Below are 14,862 nucleotides of genomic sequence, written 5' to 3' on the forward strand. Positions count from 1 at the left end.
GTGCCATTAGTTCCCAGTGTTTTTCTACTCAACCCTCCACTCGGCCTGTCGGCCTTGCCCACCTCGGCCAATCAGACACACCTGTTAATTTAAGGCTCTCCTGAAAGTTCCCTCATTGCCAGATTATTCTATATATGCCCGTACAAAATTCTCCGGTGTTTTTCCGTGGATCACATGAGGTTCACAGGACCTAACCCCAAGCCCTCTCCTAATCTTCAAAAACTCTTTATCACGACTTTGAAGTTAACTGCCGTGATATTAACCCATTTGTTGCTGCACTGCTCACAGCTGTTATTAAAAGTAAATTTAAAGTCTTCCTGCATTTGGATTTCACACACACACACACACACACGTTTGGTGTCACATATAAAAATGGATGGGTGGATGTTATAGTGTGGGGATCGTGTGTATTATTGCACATAAACAAGCCAGGAAAAGATGGAAAAATCGCCCAAAAGGCATCAAATTACACATGAGACATTCTTATAACATTTAAAAAAAATGACTGCAATAAAACCCCAAAGCATGATTGATCAACCCCCATAATTAACAGTTGGACAGAGGTTATTTTTCTGTGCCCTTTTCCAAACGCACTTTTTGCTCATTTTGGCCAAACAGTTGTAATTTAACCTCATCAGTCCATATAACTTGTTTCCAAAATGCATCAGGCTTGTCTTTGTTTATTTTCAAATTCAATCACTGAGAATGTAGATGGGGTTTTCTTCTGATGACTCTTCCATGAAGACCATATTAGCACAAGTGTCTCTTTATAGTGGAATAGTGGAGCACAACTCCAATGTCTGTCAGGTCTTTCTGGACAAAAACATTCATGTGTATTAACGTGCATCAAGAAGCCAAAAAAAAAAAACTGAAAAATTTCCCGTTAGTCGTCAACTTATGTACAGTATTATGTCATAAACAGAAAAGAATTAGCCGCCTCTGAAATTTTAAATTTCTTCAAGATTTCACAAAGTATTTTTTATTGATCAAGGAATTTTCAACATAGCACTTCTGCACATATTAGTTTTCTCTAAGAGGCACAAATTATTTATATACCAATACAGAATGAATCAAGAAAAAAACAAAAATGACCTGGGACATTATTATTAGCCCCCTATAAGAAATGACCATTTATTAAGTCGTTGCACAAACCACTGTTGTGCAGTGATTTAACTTCACAGGTGAATTTCACTCAAGTTGAAGTTTAAAAAATGGTTTAAAAGCTTCACTATGAGTCATTGAAGCTGTCTGTTGAGAAATCACCATGACGAAAACTAAAGAAATCAGTTTGGACTTGAGAAAAAGTATTACTGATGCACACAAAGCACAAGGACAAACAAAGCTATCAAAGCAATCCATTTTTAGAAATGAGCATGTAGCACAACACAATACAGTAATTATCAATACATTAGAAAACATAATCAAAACAATGTATGTAACTATAAGGGACAACTTTTAAAACAGTATTCTTGCACATTAAGTTAGATTTTTTAATATAACAAATTATATAATTCCTAAATATAGTAATGTCATTGTGCATTGTGTGAAAGTGAGGCTAAGTGCAAAAAAGGGAGGAAAAGTTTTCTTCTGTCACAAAATGAAAGTGTAGAGATTGAACACAACACATCTGGAGCACATCTTGCACATGCAAAATTCCTGTTTTACTTCCCGTAATTTGGAGGGACAAATATTTATGTTACTTCGTGTTCCGAATTCTGTTATCAAAAAAGGTGCGCCAGTTTGAGACTTTTTGGGATGCCGAGAGGGAAGTTGGACCAAAACAAACTTGAGAAATTCCAGTGGGAGGTTTTTAGATATAAATATCTGTCAAGACAAACTTCAGTTCAGATTCAGCTCTGCCTGCAGTGCAGACAATATCCCAAACTCAACAGCTCCTCTACCCTGTGTGCGGTAAGTCAGACGATTTAAACTATTTCTGTATTGTGTATTGCTGTAACATGATGTAAACGACAGTTCTAAAGCAGTGAATTAAAGTTAATTGAAACATTTTATTTTTATTAAATTAGCAGAAAATGCTATAGATATTATTGATTGTTGCATAATGTATATAATACCATGGGGGTGTTGGGAGGAGGGATGGGTTATCTTTTTAACGGTACTATGGATGTTTTAATTGTTCGGCACCTTGAGTTGCATTTCAATGTATGAAAGGTCCTTTATAAATAAAGTTTGATTTGATAAATCATGCATTAATGCCATTATTATGTTGATATTTCATTCAAAATAATAAACACTTTATTATATTTGATATATTGCAACATTTGCTATAAAGTAGTTATTATGCTTGTAGCTTTTTGATGTAATTATTTGTTAAAACATTTTGAGGGGAAAGCATGAAAAAATGTGTAATAGTTTAAAACGTGTAGTAAATACATAATGTATAGGACAAGTTGTATATGGATAAATGGACAATTGAAATAATTATGTAGTGCAATTGAAGTTCCTTTAATGTGTGCATTAAAAAGAAAAAAGAAAAAAAGAATTCCTTTTATGTGAAGGTTTAACTAACCGATAAATGTATGGATATCCTTCAGCTCTGTCAGGGTCTTTCCTCCTCCTGATGGACTCTTCCACAAGTTTGTTCCTGCTGCTCCATCTCCTCAGTTTGATTTCTGCCAGCCTATCTTGTTTTTGTGATCGATACCCCTGGGGCACATGGTCCGCCTGCTCTCAGACATGCAACCACGGCACGCAGAGAAGACATAGGCAAGGATCACAATAGGTGGACCGTGGATGCCAATGACAAATACTTGCTTCATATTTGTTTTGTTCATATCCGTTTGACAGAGCATTTCAATATGACGATTACTTCTGGAAGAGCAGCTGTCATCAGTTGTGCGAGAAAAACGACAGGAGGGCTTGTAATGTGCAGGCTTGTCCCATAAATTGCCTGCTGACAGAGTTTGGGCCCTGGTCTGACTGCTCTCCCTGTGCCAAGAAACAGGCAAGACAAGCATTGCAAAACCAGCACAAGAAGTTCTTTTGTCAGCACATTTCAGTTTGTAATCGTATCAAAGTCGGATGGAAGACAGAAATTATTAGAACATCTTTTAGAAGCCTGTCTTTTAGAATTGCATAAAGCAAATAATCAAATGACTTTGCCGTGATTGGTTCTTCTTTGATGTCGATATAGTTACGGACCCGGGCTATCCAAACACCATCCCAGTTTGGTGGTGCACCATGCAGTGTGGAACTGATGGAGGGGAGGCCCTGTTATCCCGCCACAGAATGCAAGTTGGCACCAGTTGACTGCAGAGACAACTTCAAATGTGACAATGGTATCGGCAGTGCACATCTATTGGGATTACAGTTTTACTTAAGTAGTATCTATCTTCTAGTTTACCACGGTGTAATTTAACAAATAAATGCCCCATTCCAAAAAGATACTGAGCTGTAATAATGTAACCACTTTACACCATGTAGACATCAATACTTGCATGAGCTCCTTCAAAAGAATGACAGTAAAGAGACACCGTCCTTTGTGGTGACATTATCTGGAAAAAACAAGAAACATAAACTTCTTTCTATCCGTTACCAATTGTAAAACACAGGCCTTACTGTGATTGGTTAATTTTCATACGGCAATGTATTATTTCTATTTTTAGTTTTGTCAATTCCAACTTTACGGTCACTATCGTTTTTTTCCCCTCTTAAAGTGGGTTTTAGACAATATCGTATCGATGTAGGTACATATAAAATTAATATAGTATGGTGTAAATATCTGCTTGTTTTAAATTATTATATTGTGTCAACATTATCTTGTCTTGTATCTACAACTAAAATTAAAAAACCTGACACGAGACCAAAGGAAGGAGGACTCAGATGCAAAGTAGGAAAAAAGGCCAAACAATGGTTAGAGTTTTACACACACACACACACACACACACACACGCACACACACACACAAATCACCTCTGAAAAAAGGAGGGAAAAAACAAGGCACTGGCAGAGACAAACAAACTGCGATCTAATAAGGGAGGTAAAAACGGGAACAAAAACACTCACGTGACGTGACGTGACGTGACGTGACGTGACGCGACGACCATGGAACGAAGCTGAGAAAACCGCTTCTGTGGACACATCGGCAAATGACAGGGAAGACGCGGACTATTTAACAGCGGGGGTTAACAAGGCACAAGTGGGAACAATCAGGGATAACAATATACAAGGAAAAGCAAGCAAACTGAAACGAGATGAGTCAGACTTCAAAATAAAACAGGAAACTGCTAGTATAACGAAAACAAAGATAGACAGTCCACACCACGGTGAAACAAACCCGTTTTCATTAACAAAAGATTGCTTTAAACAAAAAACAAATAACTAAAGGAACATTTTTCATTATTGCAAAATTAACTAAAACTAACTACAATGGCTATGAAGGGCCCTCGCAACCCTGGCCACGTTGGGGTACATGCAGGTTGGGTATTGTCAAAAATCCTCTAAAATATTCATGTTTTTGCCAGGCCTTATGTATGTGCATAGTTTCTTGAGTATTACCCCGGTTTCAACCCTAAAAAATAGCATGATTTTTCTTTGCACCGACCCAGCATCAGCGTGCAACGAAAGAAAAGGTTTCCAATAACTTTTTATCGTCTTTAGATGAAACCCAAGGTTTAAAGACGATCAGATACATTTGTAGGAAGAGTTTGCTAAGATGGGACCTCTATAAGAGGGCAACAATAGCGCAAAATTCTAAAATAAATTCAAAATGGTGGACTTCCTGTTAGGGTTAGTATAAGACTACAAAATACTTTTTGTAGGTCTTGGGCTGTTACATATGCCTCCAAAAAGTCACAGATAGATGTTAAACCACGGGTGCTTTGTTAAAAATGTGTAGGGGGCACTACTGAGCCAATTTTAAGAAACTGCACAGTAACCCTGTCAAAAACAAATGTTTTTGCCTGCCAGCCTGATGTGTGTACAGAGTTTCATTAGTTTTCACTCAAGTTAAGACCCTTAAAAACAGCATAATTGTTCTTTGCAAACAACAGCTACTCAGGCCCTAATTTTAGTCTTTTTCAATTGCTTTCATACATGAGCATTCAGGGTTTATTTTAAACATTTATCGCTGTATAGGTTAAACAGTCGTTTGGGAATTGCAGTTTACTTAACTTTATTACACAATATTTATTTTTAACTTGTTTTTTTAATCTTGTACTCAACAAATACCCCAAATATACATTTTGAAAACTAAAATATTTAAACAAAAACAAAAAACACTATAGCATAGAATTTCCTGAAAAATATAAACTAATAAAAACCGACAAACTCGCTCTAAAACTGAAAAAAAAATGTTTAATTTGAAATGAAATAAAAATTAAATATATTAATTTAAAAAAATCCAAAACCATTTTAAGCCTGGCATTAACAATTAGAATTTCCCTCTCTGTTTCAGGACGCTGCATCAACGCCACACTAACTTGCAACAAACAGAACGACTGTGAAGATAACTCTGATGAGAGGGACTGTAGTGACTTCAAAGTTGTGTGTCCGGCCGATAAGAGAGTGGCTCCTGGTGCTGACCTGGTGGGGAATGGGTAAGATGAAGGTCAATACGTCACTATTGACGTCTTGCATTACTTCCTGCTCTGGCCATAAATCTATCGCTTCTCCCAAGAATATCAGATGAACTGAACACCGTAACTTGGCTTGCTAAAAAAGAAAAGTGGAACAGAAAATGGACAGGTGGATGAATGAAAAACACATAAACACGTAAAACGCCAGAAATTCAGCTATTAGAAAATTACCACAATGATCATACTATATCGATTCCCAACTATTTCTACATGCCCAGGGCTGGACTAGCCATCTGGCATACCAGGCCTGGTGCCTGCTGGACCAGCTACTTTTAGGGCCGATGCAGTGCTATTTAATTATTAATTTCCAACATTGTACCCCAAGAGATCAAATTGGTACATGGGCGGTTCCGGCTGGATGCCAGCGATACACAAATTCTAACAATACATTTTTCACAATAACTTTTTGTATAGCTGACCTTGATCTTATTTCATGTTAAAAGTGTTCCAGTTTGACCTGCTCACTGAGATGTTTTGAAAGGTTTGATGCGCTTGCAAATGAACCGCGGGGTGCAGTCCTGGACAACATGTTTATGGGAGGAAGTTGCATCATCAGGAGGCCTCAGAGCACACTGCTTTACCATCGGATACCTCACAACTTTGAGAGCTTCGACATTAAGGTACCGTGAAGTAGCTTTCATCCCACTGTGCTGCATTATGTCAGGAATTCAAGATGTCCAACACATCCAATACAGTTTGTAGTCACTATCTGACAATAAACCAGCCACATCTTTCTATTTTGTTTTAGTATTATATAATCACTTAATTCAGTGGCCAATTCAATGTTTATTTATTTCAGTTTTGTTAAAAATATATATTTGTTATATAAAAAGTTAAACTAGATTTGTAGATGAATAGGGTTTGGAATAAAACAAAAACAAAACAAACCGTTTTAGCATGCTCTCTTAGAAACAACGGGACAAAGCTGCTTTAACTCACAAAGTTGTTGTTCATTTTGTTGTGTTCATAAAGGTTGGTGTGATCGAAGACTTCAGCACGGATCCCAGTCCTCTGCACTCAGAGTCCATTAATGTAAAGAAGTCCACTCAAGAGGAGAGAAACAAAAATATATTTATCTTTGGTTGGCTTCTTTTCCGTCCTTTGACGTCACATATAGAATCAAAGGATGCATTTGAAGCTTCAAAGAAAACGGTGAGTGAGCAAACAAGTGCAAAAAGTTATGTCAATGTCAGAACGATTGGGCCATCAATGACTTCACTAACTTCTTGATCTCATCCTAAGCCTCACCACACCAGTTCCACCTAAAATAAATAGAGGTGAAACAACATCATTTGCATTGTGTGGAACCTTTTGGAATTAATTCTTTAAAGATGCTCGGCCAGTGGATTTTTGTGCAACTTTACAGGCTTGTTTTTTTTCTGAAGGTGTTGGTCTGAATTCTGAAGTGTACAATTACCGGTAACAGGAAGTTTGACATATATTCTACTCATACATATATATTTTTTAGCTGAAATCAGCTGATGGTAAATGCAACTGCATACCAGAAATTGTCAATTAGGCTGAATCTCATAAATTTATTTTATCAGATGAAAAATATTGTGACAAATGTTGAACGATTACATGATAATTGTTTCATCTACCAAACTATCTCAAGTAGACTAAATGTTACGAAATTCTTCTGCTAGGATTCCAAGTTTTTCCGGGTGCACCAGGTTCTGCCTGTGTCCACATTCAAAGTGCGGCACCCAAGCAATTTGGTCCTGTCTGGGCCTTTCCTCAAGTTCCTCCACGCACTTCCCGTCGAATATAACTATGCCCTCTACAGAAACGTCTTTCAACTCTTTGGAACACATTACTACAGCTCAGGGACACTCGGAGGCCTCTATGACCTGGTCTACCAGTACAACCGAGAGGAGCTTACCAGCTCAGGTATGATAAGTCTACATAACATCATTTAAATGATACCCTGGGTTACAACAGCAATTAACTAATTTGCTCCCAAAAACTTATTTGTACGGTTTTTATGGGGGTTTTTTTAAGCTAGAGGATAGAGAAGGCTTTGATGCAGCCACTGAACCGAAGAGAAAGCCTGAAGCAATGGTAGTTATTACAAAAATGGAAAGCATGTGGTAGCAAAGTATAAGAGACCAACCAGGGCCATGTTGCAAAAAGCTATTTTCCCCACAGTTTTAAACAGATTTGTGAATAATGATGAAACTTAGCTATATTCTAATGCTAATCACTGCCACGAAAGCCTTAAACCATAGTTTCTCTCCAACAGGTGAATCAGAAGAGCATGTTAAAGGTTGTCTTGCCCGAGAGACCAAATGGACAATTGTCCTCGCTCAACAGAGGGCTCTACCCATGTGCTCTGACAACAAAATGACTCAAAAATATAAAGGTTTCTGCCACACAGCAACAACAACCGTTATTTATTTCTTATAAAGAATAATGTCAGTATACAGTTGTTCTCATTGTCTTGTCCGGGTCAGGCTCGTACATTCAGGCAGCAGAGAAGTCTTACTCTTCCGTGAAAGGCGGACGAACCAGAGAGGCAGCATCGCTGGCCTGGGAAAGGCAAGGCCCTGCTCCTGATCGAAACTCCTACAAGAACTGGGCCAAGTCTGTCCTCGATAATCCCGCTGTAGTTAATTTCAAGGTTAAACAGAGAAGATTCAAACAAATGGAATGTGTTGAATTTAATTCAAACACCGTAACATTTGTGATTATCCAGGTGGAGCCAATCATAGCTCTAGTGCGTGGGATCCCCTGTGCAGCCACAAAGAGGAGGCACCTGAGGAAAGCCTTGCAGCAGTACTTGCAAGAGTTTGATACCTGCAAGTGTGCTCCCTGCCCCAACAATGCCAGAGTTTTTCTCTTTGGTACTGAGTGCAAGTGTGCCTGTCACACCGGTACATTTGGGCCCAACTGTGAGCAACGAGCTCCTGACTTCAATTCAGGTACTGTTTACCACTGCAGAATACTTACAGGATGTTACCAGACACATTATCATCAGCTCTACAATTTAAAGAGATCCAAAACAACTTTTGAGAAGTTGTCCACAGGCAACTTTTAAAAAGCTGTCCATTGTAGTGACTATAATTCCCGAAAGGGTTTTAATGACTCTTCTCCTTGAGTGTCACCTTATCATGGCGGAGCGGTTTGTGTGTCCCAGTGATCCTTGGAGCTAGCATCCAGCAGAATCCGTTTGAGGAGAAAGTCCAAATAACGATTATTTTGGGAGCAGGCTGACGATAATTTCGGTCAGCCTTGAGTCTTTTTGCCTGTGACTCTCAGAGAGAAACAATTAGTCGTATTGGCAATCTTCAAGGCAATTCGCCAACGTCTCCACGTTATTCACCAATTTGTGCAGTGACTCAAGACTCTAGTCTCCAATTGAGTTCACTCATTGACTGAATAGATAGGCACACCATCTTCCGAGTGTTCCAGGAATCCAAGTTTTACCCTGCCAGACTCACCTCTACCAGTTTTTCTGAAAATGCTGTCAATTGTGTCAATTGTTGTGAAACCAGATGACCAATTCAATGGATAGATACTGTCTATCTCATGGACTTTCATATGATTTATACATTGCATATGTACGTCCCTGTGTTTACTACTCTTCAACCCATACGTCCCACTTTTATGATGTCATACTCGTTCTTCACTGATAGGATCTTTTCACTGTCACGATCGTTCCCAGACTCACCCGCTGCTAAAGCGATGAGTCTGCTTTCCAGGCTAGGAATACCTGTCGAATATTTATGTGTGTGGGATGCTGTGTTGAGATATGACCATAAATGTTAACTGCCCGATGTTTTAATATTTATGTGTAGGGTCTGCCAAAGATTTTAAAAAATCTTATATGATTTGAAAAATCCTTACATGTGTACCAGTCTTCAGTTGACAGGCCGCAGTAAATGTAGGAAACAAATTAAATGTGTGTTTTTATTCAATAATGTGTCTTATTTGCTAATATTTTCAGCACAGTGAAAACTAAATTTCTATTAACTTAACATGATCTTTTAAATAGTACTTGTATGTTTTGAAACTCACAGAGGAAGTAGATGGTTCCTGGAGCTGTTGGGGACCGTGGAGTCGCTGCTCAGCCTCCATGAAGAGACATCGCAGAAGGAGGTGTGACAACCCTGCCCCCTTGAGAGGAGGCCAAGTCTGCAACGGTCCTGACAGGGATGAGGAACCATGTCACATCTCGCTTTTCAAACTGTAGGTGAAAACGACAACACGTGGATATAATCATCGCTGCTGCTACAGCTGCTACAACAAAAACGCTTATTTCACAATAATAGTAATTTTACAATCCCAGAAATTAGTATGAAGCTTTATTTTCCCGCATCCAGACATGAAACATGTGAGAATGACGATGACTTCACTATGGGATGGAGGGAGGAGCTTCCTCCAGGTGTCCAGGGTTGTCCCAGGCCAAAGCCGCCTGACAACAGCTTCCTCAGGGTAAAGACCATATCATTGATATGCACTTCTTTTGTGTGTGTGTGTGTGTGTGTGTGTGTGTGTGTGTGTGTGTGTGTGTGTGTGTGTGTGTGTGTGTGTGTGGGGGTGTGTGTGTGTGTGTGTGTGTGTGTGTGTGTGTGTGTGTGTGTGTGTGTGTGTGATGGCTTGGGAGATACAAATGTAAAATGTAACAATATAAGTGTGCTTTTCTAAATTTTGATGAATTGTGATGTGACACTTTGGCTGATTTACATACTTATTTCAACCCTACTGAGTTCCTCTGCCCAAAGATCTGCCATTTTCATGTGACATTTGTGTAGTTTGGCCGTCCGATCACTATTATTTGAAAGCCCAAATTAATCAGACCCATAAGTATTAGCATTAGCTGATAGCATTAGCAGCGCTAGCTTCAGATAAGCGGTACATATTTGAAAAGGGTGACTAGATTTTCAAAACAAAAAATTAGGATGCTACAATTTCTCGGAAAATCAAATACACAATGAAGCTAAATCCTTTTTGTCGACATGCTAATAATGCTAAATGCTATCTTGGGTAACAGCACAGTTCATCAGTGCTAAACAAGTCAGTATCCTCACCATTATCCAACCGTTTTTTGCTGTTTCGGCAGCTATTTGGAAGCTGGCTTTGTAGTTTACCTTGCGCTGGTCCCACATTGGAAACATGCCTAGGATGACCAGATTTTCAAAATGAAAAAGCAGGACACTATAATTTCACCAAATTTCACCGCTAATCAATCTTCGTCAACGGGGTGCGGGTTAGCGAGACACTGCCAATATTTGTATCAATCGCTAATGCTAAATGCTATTTTGTTTGACTCTTTAACAGCGCTAAACAAGTCAATGCAGTGCGCTCACCATTATACAACTTTTTTGCTTGGTCCCGAAAGCTGGCTGTGCCATTTACCTCGCGCCGGTCACGCATTGTAACAGCGGAAATATCGCTAAAAAACTCAGCTTGCGTTGTCCGACCAGTGACATTGATGACCGCAGTTGATAGTAGGACAACATTTCCCATAATTCCTAAATGCAAAAGCAGGAAGTAGTTGTAGTTCCGACTATGGTCCCAGTCAACGCCTGCTACAGAAGTTTAAGTCTATGTTACACAACTTTAGTTAAGAGTTAAGAGGTTATCTGGTAGGATACATTTTTACTTTTGTGATGGCGAAACAGAAGTTATTTGCTGGGTCTTAACTCATTCACTCACAGCCATTCTCGCTGAAGCAAACCCCCTTCGCTCCCGGCTGTTTTACTGGATTTTGACTGATTTTGCATGGCCCACAGAATAAATGTTCTATTGCTAAAAAAAAACATAGAACCTACCAAAAGAAAGATTAGAGTCTCTTCTTTCATCAGGAAAATATTTGTATTTGTTTCCGTTTTGCAGTAATTAGCATTAGAATATAGCTAAGTTTCATCATTATTCACAAACCTGTTGAAAACACTGGAGAAAAGAGCCTTTTTTGCAACATGGCCCTGATTGATCTCTTATACTCTGCTGTCACCTGCTGGCCATTTTTTGTAACAACTACAATTGCTTTAAGTGACCTTTTCAAGTCAGAGGCTGCATCAAAGCCTTCTGTATGCTCTTGCATTAAAAAAAAAACAACAACATATAAATACGTTTTTGGGACCATGTCACTATTTAAAATATAACGTTTTTAGACATTTTGGGGACCAAATGAGTTAAAACTTTCCATGTTATATGTCCAGAAAGCAAAGCAGTACTATAATTTTGGTGAGGATGAAGAGTTCCAGTGCTTCACAGGATTTGACCGGGAAGGTTTCCAGTTCATCAACTGTCTTCCTGATGGGACATGGAGTCAACCGAGAGGAAGCTGCCTCAGTGGGTTTGGGATTCTTGGAATAAGTTACCATATAACAGTGTATCATTCTTCATTACTGCATGTTCTCCTCCACCTTTAGGAAAGGTATGCCTTCCCCTTGATATTCCTGATGACATGACGCTGTTCAACAGCAAAGAAGAATACAAAGTGGGTGATTCAGTGGGTTTGAACTGTGTTGAGCCGGGTTTGTCGCCACTGCCTCGAGGCTTTTACAGGTGCAGCACTAGTCTCACCTGGGAACCTTCCTTACCTGCAGAATTGCGCTGCACTAATGGTACATGGCATGTCGTTTTACAGCTTTACGTGCCAAAGAAAAGCGTTTATTTGTCTAGAAGCAGTGTTATGTAAATGCATATTTTCCCCAAGAAATAAAGGTTTCTTGTTACTTTATAGAGGAGCCTTTTGAACCTGACAGCCAGTGTGGTCCAGGTGAGAAACATCAAGGCCCTCAATGTGTCTGTATACAGCGGGAAGACTGCCTGTAAGATTTTTGCAAATACTCTTTCATTTTGTACATTATACATACAGTAACATGTGTGTGTGTGTGTGCGTGTGATCTTGTTTTTATGACATAGTGGGGCCAACATTTAGGGATTTCACAGAGTTGTGAGGTCCAGCCGTCCATGTGGGGCCATTTTGCTGGGCCCCACAAGTTTAGACCTCTTTTTGAGGGTCAAGACTTGGTTTTAGAGTTTAGGTTTGAATTGGGTTATGATTGAGGTTAGGGTAAGAAATAGCGGTAGGCAATCATTTCTGATGGCTGGGGTTAGGGGCTATTAAATGCATTATGTTAATTAGAAACCCCATAAAGATAGTGAAACAAACTTGTGTGTGAGTGTGTCTGTGTGTGTGTGCCCAGATCCGAACCAGAGAATCTCTGCATCCTGAACATTGACCTCAACGTCACCGTGTCGATGTCCCTCTGTTCCTTCCACGCCGGCCGTTGCCATGGCGATCCACTCTTCTTTGTAAGCGAAGGTGCTTGCGATATCGTGGATGCCGATAAACTGGAGTGGGCCAGGTTCCGAGCCAAGTTTGCCTCAAAAAGTTCTGTCAAGGAGTCGTGTGATCTTGACACGTGTTATGAATGGGAGAAATGTTCAAGTAAGTGTGACTGTTTTTTTTTGTTTTTTTGTCCCCTTTACAACTGAATGTAAATAATAAAAACAAATTAATTTCTGTCCTCAATGTGCTTTCAGCATCTAAGAAGTGTGAATGCATAGCTGCTCGGGACTGTCCCCAAGTTGAGACGCACAAGTTATGTCTGATGCTGACCAGGATCCAGAGAACTCGCAGTGTGGACCTTTGCTCCATGGTATCTTTGAAGTGTGCCAACTACCAATTTGAGATCCTCAATGAAGGCGTCTGTGAATCCAGATAATCCAAAATGATGTCACTCGATACGACAAGACGCATTTGTGACTCACATTTGTTACTCCACCACTACAGCAAAATGTGCAACAAATTTGTGGTGATTGTGAATACACTGATTAGATTTAGCGGAACCTCCCAAAACATACAATTTTTGTTAAATATTGTTAAAACTCATTCACTGCCAGCCATTTGAGAAATGTTCAAAATTGTCAATACCCACACGGTATTATGTTCAATAATTATATATAAACCAAATCTGACACACTCTTTCCTTTCTGCCTTGTCCTGAAAAATGAAGGTTGCCCAAAATGCAGCCATTACTCCCATGGACTCTCAAACTGTGTTTATTTCATATAAAATGGGGCAATTATGTCATCTACTGGTGGTTGTGCATCAGTAAAGTTATTTCCAAGTATGACATTTACAGTGGAGCATAAGCAGATTCTCCCCCATCTAGCCCCATTGAAAAAAAAATCATTGACAAGTATACTTGTCAAAGGCAGTGATTGTTAAGTATTTGCTCTTTTCAATTAGAAGCATTGTCATCTTTATCATTACAGGATGAGGAAAAAGTTTGGACATTCCTGATGTAGAATAAAGTATTATGGAGGCTATTTTGGAATTTGACATTCAATTTGAACAAAATGAGCTTGCGTAGGCTACCAATACTGTATATTATATTATACCACTATTTTTCATCTTTGCATATTTTAGAAACTCTGCACTACAAGTTATTTTAACCTATTTAGTAAATCCAGAGTATAACAAAATATACTGCTAAATTACCTCTGCGCTTACAACATTCCAATGTCATCAAAAGTCACACTATGTTATAAAGATACACTAGTGTGTGTGTGTGTGATTGTGTGCCGAAACATTTTGGAATGCATGTTTGAAGGTGCATTGTGGAACTTGTCGGTTTAAACAAGTGGTTTTTCCCCTCCAAAGTAGAGACTAAAAATACATGTTTCACAATATGTACAATAAATGCTTAAAAACGTCATTTTTACTGAGAGCTGCAATTTGCTTGGATCCAAAAAAAAATTAATCTAATATACTCCTGCATTGTATGTTGATGAACATTGGAATGTGTGTTTAACAACACTGATAATTATTTTTGATAAAGTAGAGATCAAGAAATGTTTCGCACATTTTGTTGTTTTTACTAAAGCTTTTATGCAGCTATGAATACAATATCAAGGAAGGACTATAGTAAGAGCAGGAGACCTACTACCACACAGGGAAGATGTGGAAATGTTGGATTGCTAAAAAATTCTGTACCTGAAGGTACACGCCAACAACCAACTGGACTGGTCCCACAATAGACCAATTCGTGATCTTCTACCAATCTGTAGTGTCCAGTGCACGCTGCTGCTGTGGGGAAGCATTACATCTGGTTAAATTACTAGGGTGAACAATAATGTGGTGAGGAAAACCATTTTCTGGTTGGGTTTGAACTGGACAACCCTCAAAGTCATAGCTGAGAGGAAGATGACATACAGACTTTAATTTTCCCTTTGGGAATCAATAAAGAATTATCTTGTAAAAAAATGTTTTTAATTTGTCATAACAATGTAATCACAAACATGTATT

The 14,862-nt window shown here is 38.9% G+C and overlaps 1 protein-coding gene across 1 annotated transcript; it reads left to right on the forward strand.

The window, feature by feature from the left end:
• Positions 1 to 1,850: 1,850 nt before the first annotated feature.
• Positions 1,851 to 14,409, forward strand: c6.2 (complement component 6, duplicate 2). The gene is made up of 18 exons (XM_086096526.1): positions 1,851 to 1,911; positions 2,556 to 2,727; positions 2,809 to 2,965; positions 3,155 to 3,299; positions 5,417 to 5,558; positions 6,079 to 6,217; positions 6,570 to 6,749; positions 7,244 to 7,487; positions 7,840 to 7,959; positions 8,051 to 8,217; positions 8,293 to 8,518; positions 9,617 to 9,785; positions 9,920 to 10,031; positions 11,762 to 11,894; positions 11,975 to 12,169; positions 12,289 to 12,376; positions 12,755 to 12,999; positions 13,095 to 14,409. The coding sequence occupies exons 2-18, from the start codon at positions 2,582 to 2,584 to the stop codon at positions 13,274 to 13,276; spliced, it is 2,790 nt and encodes a 929-aa protein (XP_085952652.1). The 5' UTR covers positions 1,851 to 1,911; positions 2,556 to 2,581; the 3' UTR covers positions 13,277 to 14,409.
• Positions 14,410 to 14,862: the final 453 nt, after the last annotated feature.

This window comes from Leptonotus elevatus, chromosome 15, assembly GCF_054856555.1.
Source record: "Leptonotus elevatus isolate MCC_2025b chromosome 15, RoL_Lele_1.0, whole genome shotgun sequence".
Lineage (NCBI taxonomy): Eukaryota > Metazoa > Chordata > Actinopteri > Syngnathiformes > Syngnathidae > Leptonotus > Leptonotus elevatus.